The sequence below is a fragment of the Rhamphochromis longiceps genome, linkage group LG2 (genome assembly GCF_057381845.1).
Source record: "Rhamphochromis longiceps isolate RC_006_pf linkage group LG2, R_longiceps_female_GT1.1, whole genome shotgun sequence".
Lineage (NCBI taxonomy): Eukaryota > Metazoa > Chordata > Actinopteri > Cichliformes > Cichlidae > Rhamphochromis > Rhamphochromis longiceps.
The window spans coordinates 25,459,192-25,480,173 of record NC_140558.1 but is presented as its reverse complement, the minus strand read 5'-3'; the positions used below and the strand labels follow the sequence as shown (position 1 = coordinate 25,480,173).

Genomic DNA, 20,982 nt, shown 5'->3' with positions numbered 1-20,982 from the left:
CCAGGAGAATAGAGGTCGAGTCACATGATCTTTTACAAAGGCTGAATAACAATCAGGTTAATGCATTTAGGGCAATTAAATGCATTTGTCAGTGACGTCTAATATGGTATGTAAATGGTAAACAGAAAGCCACACATCTTCTGCATGTGCTCACACTACTATTACCAGTGCCTTTTTAAAAAATGTAAACAGTACTTTTAAGCAAATTCTGGCCATTTAGATCAAAATTGTGGGTGACTTCACCTCCCTATCTCTGATGTCAGCATCAGACTCAGAGATTTTACTATTCAAGGATGAAGATGTATAGCTCAGCAGGACAAGAAATGGCCTGAAAGCCTGAGGTCACTGTACAGGTGTCTTTTTTTTTTCTTCATCCTTTCTACGGAGAACATTTTGTGCATTTTGAACAATAAAGAGATGGTAAAACAAATATTCTTCAACACTTGCTGCCTCTTGGCATCCAGGCAATGTTCAAGAAGCTCCTGGAACCAGCGCCATTCCCACTTTCGGTATGGAACTAACTTTCAACCATGAGTAGACGTTGAAAAAGGACCGCCACCCGAGGGTTATTCAACGGTAAAATATATGCTGGGATGCAAAGATGAATAATGTTCATGTTGTTAGTAGTACATAATCTACAGATTTTACACAAAAAGTAACAGTCCCATTTTAAAATGTTTGACTTCAGAGAGGAATTGGTTACAGCTTGGCCACTCTAAGGGGCCATAGTGCTAAACTCTGGGCTCAAAAATATCTACATCCATCTTTTATATAAAGCCCATAGTAGATTTTGAGCATTATTTTTTTAGGTACTCAAAGTTTGAACTCTTAATATACAGGAAGCAAAACAAAAAATGTTGAAGCCCAGTGGAGTTCAGGGTTGAGTTAAATTCCAAGTTAGTCCATTGTCAGCTGAGCTTTTCATTATTAACCATTTCATCCCGAAGGACATCGAATTAAATATTAACGGCTAAACTGAATGTTCTGTAACCCTGCTTGACCCACACATACATGACGCTGACTGTGCTACCTGCCGGAGGGACTTCGGGGGTGGAAATTATTTTTCCAAGTCTGTGTGAGAAAATTATGTTTTTGTTCCTAACAAAGGCTCATTATGTGTCATTTGATGGCGATGACAAGAAAAGACCACAAATTTCTGTGTCACATCTTGTGCTGAAGGTTCAATACGCAGAATAATTTCAAGTGGTGTATTGCAACTGGCCTATCTACTCTCACCAGAGACCACGAGGAGCAGCGATTTACCGTCTTTTTTCTGAAGACAAGCACCTCAGCCACAAAGCCCAGGAAACTCTTAAATTAATTTTGGCTAAATTTAGTCAACAATGCTTGTGTTAGCATTTATTGTTAAAATGCTCACCTCATGGTTTTACTTGGTCTTTCATACCAAGTTATTATTATGCAACATTTTTGTAACCTGCCAAGGGAATGCAGACGCAAATTAGCTTTAAACTACCTCAGGTACAATGGACGAACACAAATACCAATTTAAAATAAAAGAATTCATGCCTTCAGCTCTGACTGTGTGTTATGGTTCCGATGTCATGGCAAAACTTTAAATAGTCAAACGTGTAAATGGAAAGAAACTGTGCTTACTTTGATTTACAGTCAGCTCACCTTTGTTGCTATTGCATTTCTTGAAGTTAAAAAAAAATTGAAAATCTTTATGTTTTACCCCAAACATGATCCTTTTTCTGACCCTGGTGCCAACCTAAACAGTAACTGAAAGCAATGGCAGCCAGCGAATTTAAACACAACTTGAGGATAAAAGTTTGAAAGTCATCAGTTCCATATGGGACTGGAAACGCAGTCTCTTGTGTGAGTGGCACGTGACTTGCTTCCACCAACCCTCCAACTGCTCTATAAATTTAAAAACGCTTTACTGTGTTTCCATAGAGACAAATCAACAGATAAAATTTAGTAGTTCACTAACCTCCCCACCATGTGTCGCAGGAACTGCTTCTGTGCTTGTACACAAAAGAGAGAAAATTTGTCTCCAAGAGTACAAATAACTGCACTTCATGACTATTTCTTGAACTGTTGTGAGACTGTTTGGTGTGAAGATGAAGGCCTCAGCCAGAGAAACAATGGCAAAGAGCCATCTGGCAGCCACTGGTTGTATTCCCCAATCACTTGTGAATGGTTGCTGGAGGTTGCGGGCAGTCACGATGAAACCAATTGTTAAATCTCCATTCATGCAAGCCTAGAGACTGGTAACCACTAGTCACTAGGGAAGTGTGTATTCTTCAACTGGTTAGCGAGTTGTTAGTGGTAAATGAAATTGATTACAAAGAAGTACATGGTGGAGCACCAGAAACCTCCATGTGATTGCCTTGGGCTCTAGTAGACTGCTGCTGTCACCCATAGTTTGCACGAAAGACGCCGACTAGTAAGCAAATACTTGCTGACTACTCACCAACTTTGACTAGTGCAACGCAAATAGGTTGCCATTCACCTTTTTCCAGTTTCACTACAACTCAGAAAATAAATGGTGAGTGTTTGCAGACAAGTCTGTGTTTTCCATGCAGACACAGACTCTGTGTAAGTTCTTGTAATGCACTGTCAGAGTGTGTTGCTTGGATGAACCCCAGGAAGAATAGCTGCAGCACTGCTGTAGTTAATGGAGATCATAATAAGCTAACTAAACCGTGCCAACCTGCTAGCAAACAAAGCAACAACAAGGAGGTTTTTGGTGCAACACCCTCTTTACAACTGAGTTCACCTAGCAGCAGTCAGCAACAATCACTAACCGATCAGGGAACACACGTTTTTTCCTCGTGACCACAGGTTGCCAGGGGCTTCCCAACTGGTCTGTAGGCCTGTGTGGCTGAGAGGCTTTAAGAGTCTGCACATCTAAAGTGACTAAAATCTTTGCACAATGCTAAAGCTGTTTACATAAAATAGGATGGATGAATACTGTAATATACAGAAAGAAGGAAAGCGTTATCAATAAGAGTAGCTCTTACAAAGCACTCTAATGGCATCACATTGACTGGGATAAACAATAAGCTAGGCTAAATCAATCATTTCAGGATGTAGAATCGAAGCATATGTCTTAACTTTAATACTAAAACTGAGGACGTCCTAGTCAATTGCTAATGGATACTGTGCAGTGTCAAAAAAACTGTACTTAATCAGTTAATCATGAACCTTTCACGGTAACATCACCTGTCATGCACTGGCACATAAATGCATCGTGGCAGTATGACATGAAGCCCATGTATGCCCAAACATCAGCGCAAGCCTTTATACTTATAAGGAGGACACCTGAGGTCAGATGACTGTTTTTATATCCCGCGTTTTTCTGGAAGACTTGAGTAAATTATGTAACACAAGTAAGATAACTGCTTGATTAATATCAGAATTTAAGACGACTACAGACAAATGTTGATTACAGAAATGTGCTACCCCTGGCGCCTCTAATCTGGCACACTCTAACAAACTATGAAGTAGGATGCTTTTAATGATTTCCTATTTTTCTCAGTTCTCAGCAGTGTGAAGGTCTAAATAGTTTGGCTTCCGAACATCTTTGGAAAAGCCCTGCTGTTAAATATCAGGCAGCTGGGTACAACCGGCACATTAATATTAATGTAATGTGTGTTGTCATTAGGAATACATCAACGAAATACTGAGTAAAATAGCGTCTCACACACAGATATCGGCATAGTAAAGATGGTGTGTCTCTAACGTCTGCATGAGCTCAGACCACAGCAGCCACACTTCCTCAGTGAAGTGGCGGCTGGCAGTATTTCTCCCAAATGCTGCTCTAAGGCATTTTAACACTTTGTGATGCTGCCAAGTGTTTCAACCTTGGGAGGGAACTTTCCTTCCAGAAAGTACAGTCTGAGCTGTCCCCTGTCTGAGTACAGATGACAAATACAGTGAACTCCACTTTCTGGAGTGGAGTGAAAAAAGAAAAAGTTATTCATCCAAAACTGTCCACTTCGCGTGATGCATAGCGTGCGTGTGAGGTGAGACGGACCGAACGGCGCGAGATGAGCAAATAGGTGAAAGCTTTTCCGTCTTTTTTTCCTCATGCACTTTGTACTGTTTTCGTCTTCTGGCCCACTCTCCACAGCTGAACTCCCCGGTGTGGAATTTATTAGGCGCCAGAGCTGCCAGCTCAGCCAAAAATCTCCCCATTGCAGAGCACTGAGGGGGAGCCTGAGAGAAAAATCTATGACATAGCTGTCAACCAAATCTCCTAGATTTGTTTGGGCTGGCCTAATAGCCTAACTGGAGCAGAATCTGATCGGAATCCTATTGTTTTGTGTGCATCGTCCCTAATGGCTAAAGTCAATTACGGGGAACTATTTCATCAGTTTTAATAACACAGGGACACCATTCATGATCAGACAGGCTGGTGCAGGATGCAGGAAGTGACAGCAAGCGAGAACAGACAGATTGCAGAAATGACGGTAGAAGGCACCCATGATCCATCTGTCCTCGTTTGTGTCTTTCCTCCAAATGTTGTAAAATATGACTAAAGAGGTATAAAACAAAACAAACTCGTGCCTCCTAATCGGCCGGGCGTCAGATCACCGAGGCGAGAAGCAAATTGTTTTTGGAAGCAGCCAGTTAATACGAAGACAAGGTGAAAATGCTGTATCCACAATAATTAGAGCAGCATATACGTGTTACGTGCAGGCTATGAATGAACTCATTACTGTGCAATGCTGAGCCTCCCCAGACTGTAACCGTCTGATGCTCATCCAGTGACATCAAACACAGCTGATTGCACGCCTGTATATGTACGTGTTTGTATGTTAGATGTGTTGCCCTCTCCAGGACCTCATCTAAAGTGATCGCACACACACACACACACAGCTCCCAGGATCGTTTCAATCCTACTGTCTACTGTCTGTACATGAATAAATGAAGGTGTAAGAAACCGGGGGGGGGGTTAAAGAATGAGAGCAGCAAAGAGAGAGAGGGAGTGAAAAAATTGGGGTGTATGAGAGAGATGCATCTGTTCACATGTGTGTGCGTGCGTGCGTGTGTGTTTCTACCATCTTTGACCCAGATCAGGAAACATGGATTCGTGGGTCTTTGAAGGTGGTGGAGGTGGTGGGGGGGGACAGCTAAAGATACGTTTGAAGTTGTTCAATTAATGCACAGTTCACACATGATGGACCATCTGTGTACACACACACACACACACACACACACACACACACACACACACACACTGAAACAACGGCCCATCCCCTAACAGCCTGTCCTCATTAGACAATCCCTCTCTCCCTCTCTCTCTCTGGAGTACCTCCTCTATAAATAGCCTTTGCCCTGCCACCCTCCCCACAGGGCAAACACAGACCTGTCAAGGTAGGACCCCTGGCTCACAACAGTGATGCCACAATCCGACACACACACACAGACACACACGCACATTTCACATAGAGGAATGGGATTGTATGTTACACCAAAAGGAAATATGCCAACTTTGCCCCAAACCTTGCTAGAGGTGATGTGGTGTGTGTGCAAGTGAGTTTGAGTGTGTTTGTGTGTGGTTTATGCATGTATGAATGCATATATGCATGTGAGCATATTGGATCACTCAGCTTTGGCGAGTACTCTTCAAAAATGTAGCGATTTGTTCAAAAGGTCATGAGCTATAACAGGCATATTTGACCTTTGCACTTTGAACCAGTGCGAGGATGCAGTTCAGCACATGATATTTTCTTTACCTTAAATATGACCAGATATTAGACAGCAAAATGATAATAATAATAATAAGGCCTGCCCTGTATGATCTGCCAGCATGCATCCTAGCATATTAGCACAGTATCCTGAGTAAATCATGACCCAGAGCGGAAGTAACAACTGTAACAACTGAGCTAAAAAAGATGTAATGACACAACAACAGTATCATCCACTGAGTTTGCAGTGTTATTACGTACGCTTGGGACGGTCGGTGACAGGAAAGTGTTGATTTTTCTCTTCTGTCACTACTCTAGTGGTGCAGACCTTTTCACATCATTCACCTCAACTTGTCTTCAGGAGAAAAGTTGTAACTATCTGTAATAATGATGGCCCCGTTTCACTTAGCTGAGCCAGCAGAGTGCACGCTACCAGGACACTGACACTGGGACATTTAAATGAAACATAGCCATGATTAATCTTATTAGTCACACCCTGTGTTTGACAAGCCAAAATATCCACCATGAGTAAGGGCTGTCAGACTGCAGGATACTGAAAGCCCAGCAGAGTCACATTCAGGGGTATTTGTGTTTTAATTTGTGTTCTGATGGGCTGTTTTCAGCACACAACGACTAGATATTTGGGGTGTTTGGATGAAATGGGGGAAAACATGAGGGTCATTTAAGTTTGCATGGTACTTGGTACTAATGTTGTTTTTTCTCACAGCATTAGCTGCTGATTCCAGTTCAAACCACAACACCAATGGCTATTTTTCTCAACAGGTGCGCTCTAAGCTACAAGTGTCACAGTCAGCCCTGAAAGTGAGCCAGCACGCTCAACACCAGAGCCCTGAAACTAGCTGACCAATAATAAATATGAGTCATCAGGCTAATTATATTAATTCTGCCATAAAAAAAAGCATCAATAAAACAGAAGCACTGCACTTAGCATTACACATAAAGGTACATTATTTTTTGTTCTTGTGTTGTTAAACCAAGCGTTAGCCTAGCAGCATGCTACACTTTTTTAAACCCTTTCTTTGGTAAAATACACACTGTTACACATTTTATACATATATCTGCTCTTGGTGCCCATGAAAGCTTTTTAGCACCACTTGTGTGCTTTAATGGTGCCCAGCTTGTCGATTTTTATTGAGCTATTGTACCAACCTATTGTGCAAAGGTTTTTTGTTTTGTGTTTTTTTTTTTTTACATTTGAGGCATCTTAAAGGGTCTCCAATTCATTCTGTAGCCTCACAACTCCCCCCAGAATACAGCCAGCATCACAAAGAATGAGCTCACTGTCCGTACCGTCACCCAGCAGCTATGATTTCAGTGCAGTATTTGATGATAGCATTAAGTCAGTGGTCTACTTACAGATGAAAGTTCAAATTTTGAATATTTAAGATTGCTAGCTACTGACTCGTGGGTATAAGACTGTCCTGTGTCACCAGTGACCACTAGAGGAGACAACAGTTTCTAAATTATGCTGCTGAAACTATAATAGCATCAACATGGCTCTACTGTACATACAGAGGGGTTTCTGCAAAACTCTCAACATGTGTTGTCTTCAAATAGTGTGCATTACATGCAATTCAAATATAAGCCTTTTGTGACAGACACACCCACGCATACATACAAATGCACAGAGAGGGCATTGGGTTGGTTAAGTAATCAAAGAGTGTGCAAAGTCCATTAGGATGATGCTCTGCTACTCAACAGTGTGAAATACTACTCCTTCCTTTCTCTCTCTGTGTCCCTCTGTGCCTCCTTCTCTCTCACCCCAGCTACTTCACCTCCTCTGTGGCCTTGTCACATTTTCTCATTCCCTCTCTTCCTCACCTCGCCCCCACACTCTCTGCCTCTTTGTCCATTCCTCTCTTTATGCCTCCGTCCTTTGGTTCCATGTCTGTGCAATGCTCTCTGCTGAACATTGCTAAAAATCTATAATGTGGGGAACTACCGGGCACAGTCCATCTGCCAGAAATGCCCACTCTTTGACGACGCTCCCATCCTTGCTGTGGCTTTGTTGACTCTACAGCATTCTCACCTTGCTGATGGATCGGTGTGTTTATGACAGAAGATGCATATGAGTGTGTGTTGGTCTGTGAGATGGATGATGCACGAAGATGTAGATAATTCCGCTGCTGGCAAAAGAGCTCAGTTGACCTAACTGCATTACAACACACATGCAAAGCAGAGCTGCGAATATAAAATGATATGTGGCTTCTGCACATGTGGAGGGGAGCTGGTAACTTGAGGGTGAGGGCTGATGGGATTAATGGATGGATGCGGCAGTCAGAGAGGATCCAGGTTTCCCTGCACAGCTGCATCCATGTAGTTTTTCCACAGAGGTGCAGCACAGACATATGCACACGCAGCCCTAAATTCCTACGTGCAAAAATCTGCAAGAGCTCTCCCCCCCCCCCCCCCCACCTCTTCTGAGCACGACGCACCACGGAATACCGGGGCATGCCCGAGCGACGCATCCAGCTGTCAGCTCCTCTTCTTCCGGCAGAGAGACCTTGCGAGTTTATTAAGGGGAGCCAGTGGGAGAGACAGAGAGGGCATCGTCGCATGTGACAGGCTGCGTGCGTGGAAGCATCGCTGCCATGCCCAGCCTCGTTGTGACCCGATAAGCACGACAATCTGTGCAAGCTCACACGGATCACAACCCAAGCAAGAGACCCTCCTCGCCTCCCCCTCCTCCTCATATAGCCGCCCGCGCATAAAGCAAACAAAAAAAGGGGAAAAGGAGAGACTCAAAACACATCAAATATTCCACAATCTAATGATGCAACAACACCATTAGAGCGTTGTGCATCATACTCATCGGGCGATGGGGGTCGGATACGCGGCTCGGCATCCATAAACTCCATTTTGTCTCTCATTTGACACTCAAGAGAAACAAGAGGAGGATGGGTGGGTGGAAGGGAGGTGGGGGGAAGCCAGGGAGACCTTAACGGAGACGTGGAAATAAGATACGCACGGGATTAGCAGAATCACCCACTGACACTCAGGGCCGTGTTTGAAAATGATAATAACGATACTACTAATAAAAACGTGGGTTTACAACAGCTGGTCGAGCCATGTCATGGTCACCGGTGGTTAAACGTTACAAGACGTTACAAGCACACACATCAGCGGCCGGTACGCCAAACTCACAGGGGGGATGACGGTGCGCACTCGGCCTGGCAAAGTTGTCCGCCTACCTGCTGTTCCAATCAATAATCTGATTTTGACTCGGATTTGATTTACAAACAAATAGAAGATAATGTAGGCCAACATATGGACGGACAGTTCGGCACATCTAACACAGAGAAGGCATCACGTGCAGTCAGATATGCAGCACACAAGCATCGATGACAGAAAGCTAAAAAAGAAAAAGAAAAAAGCCCCTTCCGAATGGCGAGCCCCCTTCAAGCAGCATCCTACCCCCCCTCACCCCCCGCGTTCTTCTTACACCGTTGCATACATGCAACATCATCCCGTGACACTATGCCCACATCCACAGCAGAAGCACGGAACGGTGGCTATCGCGGGTCGTACGCTCGACATTTATTTACCTTTATGTCTGCCTTTCGCTGTCATCGTCACACCGCTTGATGTTTCATTGGAACAAGATGCTCATCTCCCTCCCTGCTTTTACCTCTTATCACTCTCCCGGCTGTGCCTCTGTGGGGTATTATTCAGTAACGCGAAGCCACCGCTAGGAGTGGAACGCGTATGGAGCTCATGCAGCACAGGGGTGTCGCGCAAACGCTTTGGCTATACATAGAGGAAGAGACACCTCCACCCCCCTCAGTTAGAAAGGGGGTAATGCCACGGTGAGGGGGTGAATTCTAATAGAATAACGAGGGAAGACCCTGATTATGGCGTACCGTGCTGGATACCCCCACCCCCTTTACTCCCCCCCCCCCCACCTCCATCACCACCTCCCTCCCCTGAATGGTTCAGAGGCACATGCATGCTGACACGCCAGCCAAAATATGCTGTTTTTATTGTAATAATTAGGTGCTATGGAAAAAGAACCATAATGATAGTCATAATAAATGATGAGCAAAACACGTGCGAATAAGAGACAGTGGTGCAACGGCAGGGATGCAAACAGAATAAAATTAAATTAAAAAAACAAACAAACAAAACAAACTAAAAAATAACGATGAGTTACAGCAGATTATTGGCACAGAGGAGCTCTCACTGGCCGTGCAGGGTTTGACATGCCTACATTTGATCACCCGGTCGGTGGGACTTGCGTTGCAGTCGGACATCCTGGAGTCGGGACGGGAACAGAGCCGAAGGGGTTTGGGGAAAGGGGGGGCTCTCTCTTCTGTCAAGGGCCGAGATTGTGGTGTCGGGTCCTCCGGCAGGCGTCGACAGTATGCGCGGTTGCTGGGTGCTTTTCTTGCTGCAGTAGTGGCATCACTCGGTGGAGTCTCCGTGCTCTCTCGGACGGGGGAAGCCTGCTGCTGCGCCTGCGGTGACTTTGGGGGAGGATAGGCGGATACCTAGCTGCTGTTGTGGCATGCTTGGATCCCGAATTTGTTTTCTGAGAGGGGGCGGGAGGGGGGTTGGTGTGTGTGAGGGGGTGCTGGTATAGCAGTGGTGGTGGTGGTGCTGCTGCTGCTGGTGGAGTCGGGGGGTGGGGTGGTGGGGGTAGACTCTGGAGGTTAAGAGGCCGAAGAGACGCCTTGGAGAGAGGAGAGACGCGCAGGCTCTACCTCTCCAGGACGCCTCTGCAAGCGGTGCCGTGCAGCTGGCAACACCCCGGAATGGCGAAAGAAGGAACTCCCACGCAGATTCACGCACACGCAGGAGCGCATACACACACACGCAGACACACGCGCGGGTACACACTCAGACTCACACTGCCATCCTGTGGAGAGACTGATTACAGGGCTTTCCCCCCTGAACAGCAAATACTGTGGAGTGGGCATTTTGTGCGTGCTTGCGTGCGTGTAATAGCGTTCTCTGTTTGGCGTGAGCTTCTAGCATCGCGTTTTAATAAGGCTAAATATCATGTAATTATTTATGATTATTGACCTGTGTGCCAGAATGGGAGGACAATCCAGTTCATGCATGTTAACTTATAACTGAAAGTAACTCATTCAAATGGATCTCAACCAAAGTGATAAGGATGATTGATAAGGATTAAAGTTTATGAATGCAGCACTGAAATGTATAATTTTCAAATTCTATGTGCATCAAAAACATTGAAATGTGGGATAGAAAACAACAAGCATGACTTTATATAAAAAAGTGGCACTGTAAAGGAGTGTAAAAACACATCACTGTTTCCCACAGTGGTGAAAGACCTAAATCCGACAGTCAGGTCCATAATTCTTTGGACAGTAAGACTTTTTTGATACCACAGTGGATTTTAAATTAAACGATCAGCGTGAAGTTAGTGTCCAAATACTTATGAAGCTAAATGAAGACCATGAAGCATATTTTATGCATTCAATTTTTTTTCTCCACATAAAGATGAAAAAGAAGTTGAACAAATTGAATTTCGATACAAATGATTTATTTTACAAGGAAGCAAGCTAAGATTAGCCACTGCATTAGGAGATTAGCTGTTTTGTCTCAATTAGCTAACATAAGCCACAACTTTTAGCTATTAAAGCCCATCTAGAAAAAGTGACCAACATCAATACTGTGACAAAACATCAACTACACTGAAAAAAATGTTTTGTTCAATTTACTCAATTTTTTTATGACAAGTGGTTGCACGAAATAAATTTGTTTGAATCCAGAAATATTTTTTAAGTACACTGAATTTAATTTAAGCGAGTAAAACCAACATATATTTTTAAGCTACTTTAACTTAACTGTTGTGGATACGTCTTAGTCAAATATTATTAGTAAGTCCAACTAAGGTCGTGTTAAATGTACCAGAATAATTTGTTTCCTTTACACTTATGTCCCAAACTTATATTCAAATCAATCAAATTGTTAATTTCTCTCTATTTCAATTAAGTTAAGTTTACTTAAAAAAAATATTGCTTACCCTGATTTGTAGTTTTTAAAAACGTCAATAATGAAAACTACAACATTCTTTCACATCATTTATTAATGCAAAATTTGTTGCAAACAGAATAAGAATCCACATCTCTAAGGGAAATTGCTGCAATTTGTATAATACAAATTACAAAACTTTTGCCTATGAACTAGTAGCTTTAAAAAGCTGTGTTCAAACAAAACAGAAACAACAGACAAGAGAAATGTTAACCAATGTTTCTCTTCCTCTAAAAAAGAAAAAAAAAAACCAAACTCCTTACATAAAAGAATAAAACACTACCAGCAGTATAATGTATCACAATTAGAAACTGATGCATCCACAAACTAACCAGTTTCAGACCTGCTGTTCTGCGATCCATATTTAGAAATTGCATTTTAATAAGGTAATTAGACTTAAAATTAAACTTGTGTTTTCCTTACTGCTTATTGACCACTGTCTTTCCATTCTAGTCCTTCCTTGAAGATTCTGAATGTTTTACATATTTTCTGACCTAACATACTCGCTTCAAAACAATTAATAGTCTTTAAAGTGTTACCAGTGTGCTGCAGTGTGGTAATCATGAATGGTTTTGTTTTTTTTATCCGGTTGAGTTAACACTGATTATACGCAGGGCAGCAGCTATAACTGAATAATTACAAAGTTGCTCTTCAAGCTACTCAAATGTACCACACGTGAAACATTCATTATTGAAAGTTAAAATGTTCAATCGAAACATAACACAGAACAAATGATGGTTGTACAAGAGTTTCACTCCTATTCACAAGAGCACCAGTCATTGGTAATTTACATAACAGCATTCTCTTGATGTGTTATTTTAGAAATCTTCCTATCCAGTAGCAATTTTGTTCTTCAGCCCAAAGACTTTGGGGGAGAGCTTTTCACCATCGAATCCCATCAACACTTTCTAAATGAATTCATAATAGTCCTTCAATTCCTTGGGGAAGGCTAGGTTTAGTGCATAGATTACTCCAAGCATCAATGCACAAGCTTGCGCCAGAGATCCAATGTTGTCCATGACTATCTCCCCTTCAACAAATATTCCAATGTCATCATAATGTCCATTTTGTCCATCCTCCCTGTTGATGACATAAATGCCCATGGTGTGCTTCTTCAGGTCTCTCTGGATATCATCTCCTTCAATGTCCTAAACATTTAATAAAAAGGTAAAAGAAAAAACAATTAACTCTACAATTAAATTCCAATCTAGTCGTTTGTGTGTGTGTGTGTGTGTGTGTAATACACACACACACACAGATATCTATCTAAAAAGTGTGTGTATAGATGACTTGCTTACAATGACTTAAATGACTTACAAAGAACTCCCGAATAAGGCTTCCGTCCTCTTCACCAAGGTAGAGGCAAAGTGCCCTGAGAACTGCTTCCCTTTTCACTTTAACATCACTTTCAGCCTGTTTAAAGAGAGTTGCTGATTAAACCAATTTGGAAAAAAGAACAATGTCTGACATTCGCAATAAGTAAATTTTATCATATGTCAGTTCAAACATAGTAAATAAAATTTATATATGAAATTTCAAAATTTAGATTGCTTGGCTGGTCACCTAAAACGGCTTATTGGACTCACCAGTGACCTGCCACTTAAGACAAAAGAAATCCAAATAGAATTTGCAATATTCAGATTTACCTCTTGCATGATCTGCAAGTGGTGGGCAAGTTTCTGCCCAGAAACACCGCCCTTCTTCTGGAAAACTGTCATCAACTGAGGTGTAATTCTGTCTAACTGTGCCGCGAAGGTCATCTCCAGTTGAAGTGTTGTAATACACTGGAATTCAGCATTTACCTGTATCACACACACACACACACACACACACACACACACACACACACAGAAAAAAGAAGACTGGTGCTTAATCATTGGTATGATTATTTTGTTATTTCTTCATTAAATGCTACAATGCAATTGCCATCACTTCATAAAGCATGATTATCATATGGGTTAGTATACAGTGCATGAAGGATGTTACTACTGTTAATCAAAGAAGAAATGAATGGCATCAGTCCATTTAACGGGTTTAAAGGGTTTTAAAAAGCAGATATTTGTCTGTTTCAGGTGGTTGGCAACACATTTTCCTGTGCTCTTTGTCCACTGGTGGGAGTGTCTCACCTGTGAGGTCAGCGGGGCAGAACTCTGCCATCAGCAACAGAGAGCAGAGAAAATTTAGATGTGCAACTAAAAACATGCTTGCCATGTAAGCCCCAAACATCTCTGAAATTGCTCTGCAAACTTCAGAGTACTTATACTTCAGGAGTCCTGTGGGTACCGTAAAGACTCATGTATGCAAACAAAACACATTTTTTTTTTGCAATCTGATCCTTTTTCTCTTGGCTGTTTCCTTCAGGGATCACCACAGTGAATGATCCACCTCCATCTAACCCTATGCTCTGCATCCTCTTAACTCACAAGAACTAAATTCCTGTTTTTCATTTCACTTTCGCAAGTTTTTTTTTTCTTTTGTCCTGGATAAAAGAAATTTAATCATATATATTAATTGATATTAATTAATATCAATATTAATAATCACAAGAACCCTTAAGATGAGATAGATAAACTTGTCCCTGCAATACTGTGACAAATACTGTTGTGATAAATATGTAAGGAATTTGCATGTACTTACCAAAATAACACCATCTTCTTGAATAAACAGTAACACATAAGGGGAAGAAAATCTGCCAGAAAAGGAAGACAAATAAAAAAAAAAAAACTTTAGAAAGACAAACAATTACCGTTTCCAAGCCATTAGTGCATTACTTCATGATACTCCCTTGTAACAAAACAAATCTTACTTGTGCCTCTGTGCAAACTACAGATGGCACGATACCACTTTTTTATGTCCGATACCGATATCATAAATTTGATTATCTGCCGATGCCGATATGAATCCGATATAGTGTATTTTATAATAAATAAAACTGTTTTTATAAATATTTTGCTGCATTTTGTATAAGTTCATACTCAGTTTTAAAAACAAAACATTAAAGCTATTCTGTTATACCTGTATGCAAAAAATACACTGCACCCAAAATATTTTATACTTCAGCAATACTGATCAACCTAAAAAACTTACACCATCCTCCTTATTCAGGTATTCTAAACAGTACATAGAAATATTAAACTAACTAATAGGACTGCCAACTCCCAGCAAAAATATTAGGAAACCACCCCGCACCCTTCGCCTGATAATGCTTAATTGACGTAATCTACTTTAATGCACAGAAATCAATTATTTTTCTATAATAATTTGATTCAACATTTTTCTTCAATACAGTTGCAGACAGCGCAGACAGCGTACCTTCCCAAAGGAAAAAGTGCTATATGTACTACTATTACTAGGGCATATATTAGACTTAATATTTACTACATACAATAATGGATCTCTATACATTTAACCAGATCACCACTTTGGTAGTAAGATTTAGAATAATTATTTATTAAAAGCTAGACATTTTAAATGAGAATAAGAAAGAAAATTATGTCTTTGTGTCTCCCTTTCCCTGTTAATGCCCTACCTGGCCCCCTGGCAAAACTTTGCTAGATCCGCCCCTGCACAGTTACCAGCTGTCAGCTACTTAGAAAAGGATCCTGGTGTTATTTGTCTCTCATAAACAGTTCATAACTTCCCTTCAACTCATTCATGTGACCTAAAATGTAAACCTGTTTCTTCATTACCTGTTCAGCTCTAATGATTCAGTAAAAACTTCTCCTGGTTTCACCTTCATGTTTCCTTCTCACCACATATCCAAACTATCATGACCAGCAGCTATTACGGCTGTGGCTCCAGAAAACATAAGCGGATACTAGAAGTAATATTAAAAAAATTCTAGCAACAGCTTATCAAGCTTAAACGTGCTGCTGTTGTTTATCTGCCGTTTTCCTCTTTCTAGCGCAAACTGGGTGACTAACAAATGAGAGAGACTAGCGACAGAAAAGCCGATCAGCTGATAATCGATCAGTTTCATGATTGAAGTAGCAACAGGAGAGGGAGGGGGGAGAATGAGGGAAGAAGTTTTAGCTGTTCAGCATGAAGACACCGAATAACTCCAGCTTTGTGTCTTTTTTCATTCTAGCTGAAGTATAAAACAAATCGCTTCCTTTCCCCCTCAATACAAAACTCCGACAGCCAGTCCAGCTGTGGCTCCATACATCGGTTGTTAAGCTCAACATGGAAATACTATGCAAACATAAAGAGATGAACTTACACACTTGCTTTACTTCTCTGTGTTAGTTTTCTCTGAGATTAAATGCAGCGGTTTGGAAGCACGTAGCGAGGCTTTAAATGCTAAACCAGACCGCTGACAGGTCTTGCACTCAACAGCTCTATCAAGTGAAGCAACTTCTTTTCTGAGTTAATTTCAGTTCTGACAAACATCACTCTCAGTGCCTTTTGATCTCACATTTTTGGCAACCACTGAGTTATTCTCCTCCACAGTTTACAACCATTATTTTTTTCTGCACAAAGGACGTTGTGCAATGCCAATCCTACTTATTTCCTACTGCACCCCTGACTGTGCAGGTGCGTTCAGAAGCCCCCTCCCCCGCCCGACTATTCCTTAATGCCAATGTTGTGGCGGGAGGGACGATTTCTCAACTTAAAACTGCAGGCGACTGTACAGTGAACTTTACAGCTAACTACAGAGAAATTGCCTCGTTCCATAATTTGTTAGTACAAAGTGTGCCACAAGAACTAAGCTAAAAACATATGACATTTTAACGCATCAATACAATTACTCTTTTAATAGAGCAGTAGCTAATAGAGCACATAGCTAGCTTAAGTCAAATTCATGACAAAGTTCAGAGGTGTACAACTACTTAGACTTCTTTCTCCATGTGCACACGTCTTAAAGAGTCAACATGCTTTGACTGAGGTAAAAAAAATAAAACAAAAACGACCGTAAAAGGTTTACTTACCGAAGCTAGACCACCTTTATATGAAGTTGTGCGATTAACTTGAGCCCGCTTGCAGCACACAAAGAGTCCGCTTCTTCAGTCCGCGTGCAAAATGGTGGCCTGTCCTAACGCATGCGCAAAATGGCCCAGCAGGAGGCTATGAAAAACATACTTAAGCATTTTGAGCTACATTTAATTAACTAAAATTAATTGGATTAAAACGCAGGGAATGTATTCTGGAGTTACTCGAATTATATATGTAGAGAGGAATTACTCATTTGAATTGAAAAGATATACCAAAATATAATATGCTATATTTAAAAGGAGACAATATCACTTTTTTCAGTGTGTAGGGACAGAGGGGGACATTTAATAACAAAAAAACTAAAACTGGATCATCTATGAACTCAAGTTGAGGTAATGATGATGACTTGGTGAATTTAAGTAAAATAAATACATAAAAAAAAAAACCTGTTCTCCATCAGCTCAGTCTTGAAGGATAAAAACATAACTCACAGTGTGATGAAGCATTCAGAGGATGACACTGCTGATACAAATTTCTAATTTGTGTCTTTCAGAAATTAGAGCAGTGAAAGGCCAATAAAGAACTTTTTAAACTTTATCATAAATTGTTTTACTTTATTTTTAAAGTAAAGTCTACATTGTGCCAGATTTAAATGTGGCACAATGCACACATAACAATCCTGCACAAAAGAGCTCAGCAAATTTTCATTAAAATACACATTTATCTAAAAACATTTTATTCACTTGTTACATTTTTTAATAAAGTCCATTACAGGTTCAAAGATCATGGAATCATTAATCAATTTACCAGACAATGCTATTGTTATTTTTTCCATCATTTCATCTGACATGTTCATTGTGACATCACATGTTTCTTATGACATCAGCATGACTCATCACATTCTATTAGAATTCCTTTGATCTGAAATCTATATAAGTAACCCAAACCCTGTGTCCATTCAGTTACAACCTCACTGAAGAGGCAAACAGCTTATACGCTTGACTGTAATTTGAGACACTTTTTTTGAAGTGAACAAGGAACACAGTTAGCACTGTTGTAAGTAGTAGTAGATTTTAACTTTAGTTAAATTACAAAAATGTCTGAGCCCCCCTCCATTTCCAGTGATGTGATGGAAGAGAATGAAAACCTTCGCCAGCAAGTGAGGGAATTCAAAGATGAGAACGAAAACCTCCGAAAAACCATTGAACTGCTTCTCAAAGAATATGGGTTTTCTAAAAACAAGAAAAAAAGGGAACTACAACTACAAAATGAGAAGCTTTGCTTGGAGAATTCAGAGCTGAACAATTGTGTTGCCAATTTGCAGTGTGAAAATCAAGCTTTGAGACAACAAGTTCAAGCAAAGGAGAGTGCTTATGAACAAAATGATCAAGAATGGAAAAGTGCTCTGGAGCAACTTAAAAACAACTTAAAAATGCCTTGTAAACACGAAGAGTATGAAATGGAGAAGCTGGCATTGCAGGAAAAAGTTGAAGATCTCCAAACGGACAACCAGGCACTCAGGTCAGAAAATGATGCTATAATACAGAGCATGTGTGACCTGAAACAGACTTTTCAAAATGAAGAAGTTAAAATGAGACAGCAAATCCAGGCTCTCCAAACTGACATCCATGAGGCAAACGCAAGCCTGGAAAATTTCAAAGATTTTAAGGAACTGTATGAGGAATCAAAACAGGAAAATGAGTCTCTGAACAATCAAAACCAAGACCTGAAACAAGAAATTGAAGCAAAAAACATTGCTATTCAGGAAGAAGTTAAGGAGCTCAAATCTGTTTTGCAAGGACTCAAATCCTTTGAAGAAGAGAGTAACAGAATAAAGGAACAAAACAACGCTCTGGAACAGGAAGTCCAGGAGCTTACCAAAAAGTTGGCTGATTGTCAGAAGGAAATGAGACAAAATGAACAGCCTCTGCAAAAAGAAATGCAAGAGCTTGATAAAGGTGAACCCCATCAAAGTAGTTTTGAGCTCACACCTGAATCCAATGAGTCAACTGAAAAGGAAGAGAGGATTAAAACAAGCGAAACTACAGACCTGGAGGAGAAAAACAAGGACATCCCTACAGAAAGTTCATCTCACATGGAAACTCCACAAGAGCAGACGTTTCAACCCAGAGACGTGGAGGATCATGGGGGATGGACAACATGGCTCCAAGGTGCTGCCTTGTATTTTGCATTTTCTGACTACATCTATCCCCATTTCTGAAAGGCAGTTTGCAGTAAGTAAGGGGAACGGAGCATTTCTTCCCCACTCCCATCTTTCGACATCCCATGTATATACACCACTACAACTCTTTCCCCTCAAGCCCCATAGACAATATAGAACAGGGGTGTCCAACTCCAGTCTTCAAAAACCAGATGTGCTAAGGAGGAGTGGATCAAGAAAGAAAGCTGTTTTCCTATAGATTTCTATAGGTTTGCATCAGGCTAGCTGTTGCCATCTGGTAGACTTCAGACTGAATGTACACTTAAGGTTCTTCTGTATTGGCTTCAAGTTTCCAACGAACAAGCTATGTCCATGTTTTGTACCATCTATGCCCCAACCAGTCGTGGAAGATGGCTGCCCCTTCCTGAGCCTGGTTCTTCCGAAGGTTTCTTCCTCTTAAAAGGGAGTTTTTCCTTCCCGCTGTCGCCAAGTGCTTGCTCAGAGGGGATCGTTAGATTGTTTGGGGTTTCTTTTATATTGCAGGGTCTTTACCATGCAATATAAAGTTCCTTGAGGCCACTGGCTATGCATTGGCCTAACTTAGCCAGTGGTCACATTGCATACATAGCTATTTATCAACCATCATTTGCATTCTAGATTCCAAAAGGTTGAATCTGTTGATCTGGACGTAGCGTTTTCAGTGGGAGAAATGTTTCCTCACTCATCCAAGTGACTGAAGGAGAATGTTTCTCCCATTGAAAACGCTACGTCCAGATCAACAGATTCAGCCTTTTGGGATTTACTTACCTGGATGCCTGAGCATGCATCAGTGCATTCTCTATTGCTTTTCCATCTTCTTTGTATGGTTGATTATAAGATTAATGGAGGTTTTCTCCATTTTCTTGAACTCAGTTGGAAACTTTTCTTAGCATGAGCTTTAACATAATTTCATGATAAAATAAAAAGAAATTGTGAAACAGTTTAAAGCTTTGTACTGTTTGCTTATTTGATTTTAACAAAGGTTTGGAGAATATGCTACTTTAGTGAGACAGTGTGTTCTTATCTGTATCTGTGGTTTTAAGTTTTTTGTACCCCACTTTAGTTGCATTTCTTTATTTCATTTAAATTAACTTTAAATACTTTAATGTAGCTGCTGTTTGGCTGTTTTTGCTCTTTGTTCCCTTAGAAGAGACTCTTACGGTTTACAAATGGCTCTCCATTTAGTATCACTCTGTGCCTTCTATTTTATCCTAATTTAGCAAATATGTATCATTTTTATTCAGTGTTTTCATGAAAGCCTTATTTGTATCTAATACTATTGGCGAGAAGATATACATGCAAGTTTGAAATCTTTTTTCCTTCACAGGGAAAAATGGCTAAAAGTCATTGTCCCATCTTAGCCAGCTCCTCACCCACACTTATCTGTTTGCCTGGGGTTATTTGCTTTGGATTAAATGTACTCATTTTGGTTCGAGTCGCACAAGGCCATGGTATACCTGATATTTGCAGATGACATTGTGATCTGTAGAAGAATAAGGAGCAGGTGTAAAAGAGCCTGGAGACGTGATGGTATACACTGGAGACAAGAGGAACGAAGGTCAGAATACACGAGTGTGAATTAGAGAGAGCAGGTGTAAGAGTAAAGTTGCAAAGAACAAAGGTAGCAAAGGTAGATGCGTTTAAATATCTGGGGTCAACCATCCTAAGCAATGGACAGTCCAGAAGAGACGTAAAAAAGAGGATGCAGACAGGATGAAGACAAGTATTAGTGGTGACTTGTGACAGGTGTAAGCATGATGAATGAGCAGCAAGACATAAAAGGGAAGACTTAGAAAGTGATAGTCAGAGCTGCTGTCATCCATGGTTTGGACATGGTGCCACTAACAGAAAGACAGGAAGTCGAGGCGGAAGTGGAGGAAATGAAAATGCTACCATATTCATATAAAGTAAGCAGAATGAACAAGATTAAAAATGAGTACATGAGAGGGATCGCTCATATTTGAGGAATTTGAAGATGGTGATGTCAGACTTAACCCTCTGTACCCCATAATGACTGCAGATGGCCGGTGTGTTTCTGTTACTTTGTTAAAGAAGCTTACTTCTGTCTGATGACAATGATACTGAGCTGAGTTCTTCAGGATTTCTCTCAGTAAGTGCTGCTGTTTTTGACACCGTTAGCTGCTGTTACCAAAACGTCCTTTGAAGGGGTACTTA

General features: G+C 41.0%; 2 protein-coding genes across 3 annotated transcripts in view; both read right to left on the bottom strand.

The window, feature by feature from the left end:
* The window catches only part of ppp3cb (protein phosphatase 3, catalytic subunit, beta isozyme), a 35,263-nt gene extending 24,854 nt beyond the window's left edge, over positions 1 to 10,409 (bottom strand). Inside the window, exon 1 of one of the 2 annotated variants that reach the window (XM_085419808.1) lies at positions 9,886 to 10,409. In XM_085419808.1, coding sequence (XP_085275934.1) covers positions 9,886 to 9,928 — 43 coding nt within the window. In that variant the 5' untranslated portion in view covers positions 9,929 to 10,409. The remainder of the gene's footprint in view (positions 1 to 9,885) is intronic. The other variant, XM_085419817.1, reaches the window with a different exon arrangement.
* A 1,432-nt stretch (positions 10,410 to 11,841) lies between these two features.
* On the bottom strand, positions 11,842 to 16,706 carry LOC146677261 (uncharacterized). Its single transcript, XM_085419801.1, has 5 exons — positions 16,604 to 16,706; positions 14,313 to 14,364; positions 13,322 to 13,477; positions 12,993 to 13,088; positions 11,842 to 12,823 (listed from the first exon to the last, which is right to left on the bottom strand). The coding sequence occupies exons 3-5, from the start codon at positions 13,433 to 13,435 to the stop codon at positions 12,584 to 12,586; spliced, it is 450 nt and encodes a 149-aa protein (XP_085275927.1). The 5' UTR covers positions 13,436 to 13,477; positions 14,313 to 14,364; positions 16,604 to 16,706; the 3' UTR covers positions 11,842 to 12,583.
* Positions 16,707 to 20,982: the final 4,276 nt, after the last annotated feature.

Bases quoted from the DNA above. Each gene is read 5' to 3' on its own strand.
- LOC146677261 (XM_085419801.1), bottom strand. From the start codon at position 13,435: ATGACCTTCGCGGCACAGTTAGACAGAATTACACCTCAGTTGATGACA. The intron at 13,089-13,321 runs GTAAATCTGAAT...CTCTTTAAACAG, and splicing joins ACTTGCAGATCATGCAAGAG to GCTGAAAGTGATGTTAAAGT. The intron at 12,824-12,992 runs GTAAGTCATTTA...TTAAATGTTTAG, and splicing joins GCCTTATTCGGGAGTTCTTT to GACATTGAAGGAGATGATAT.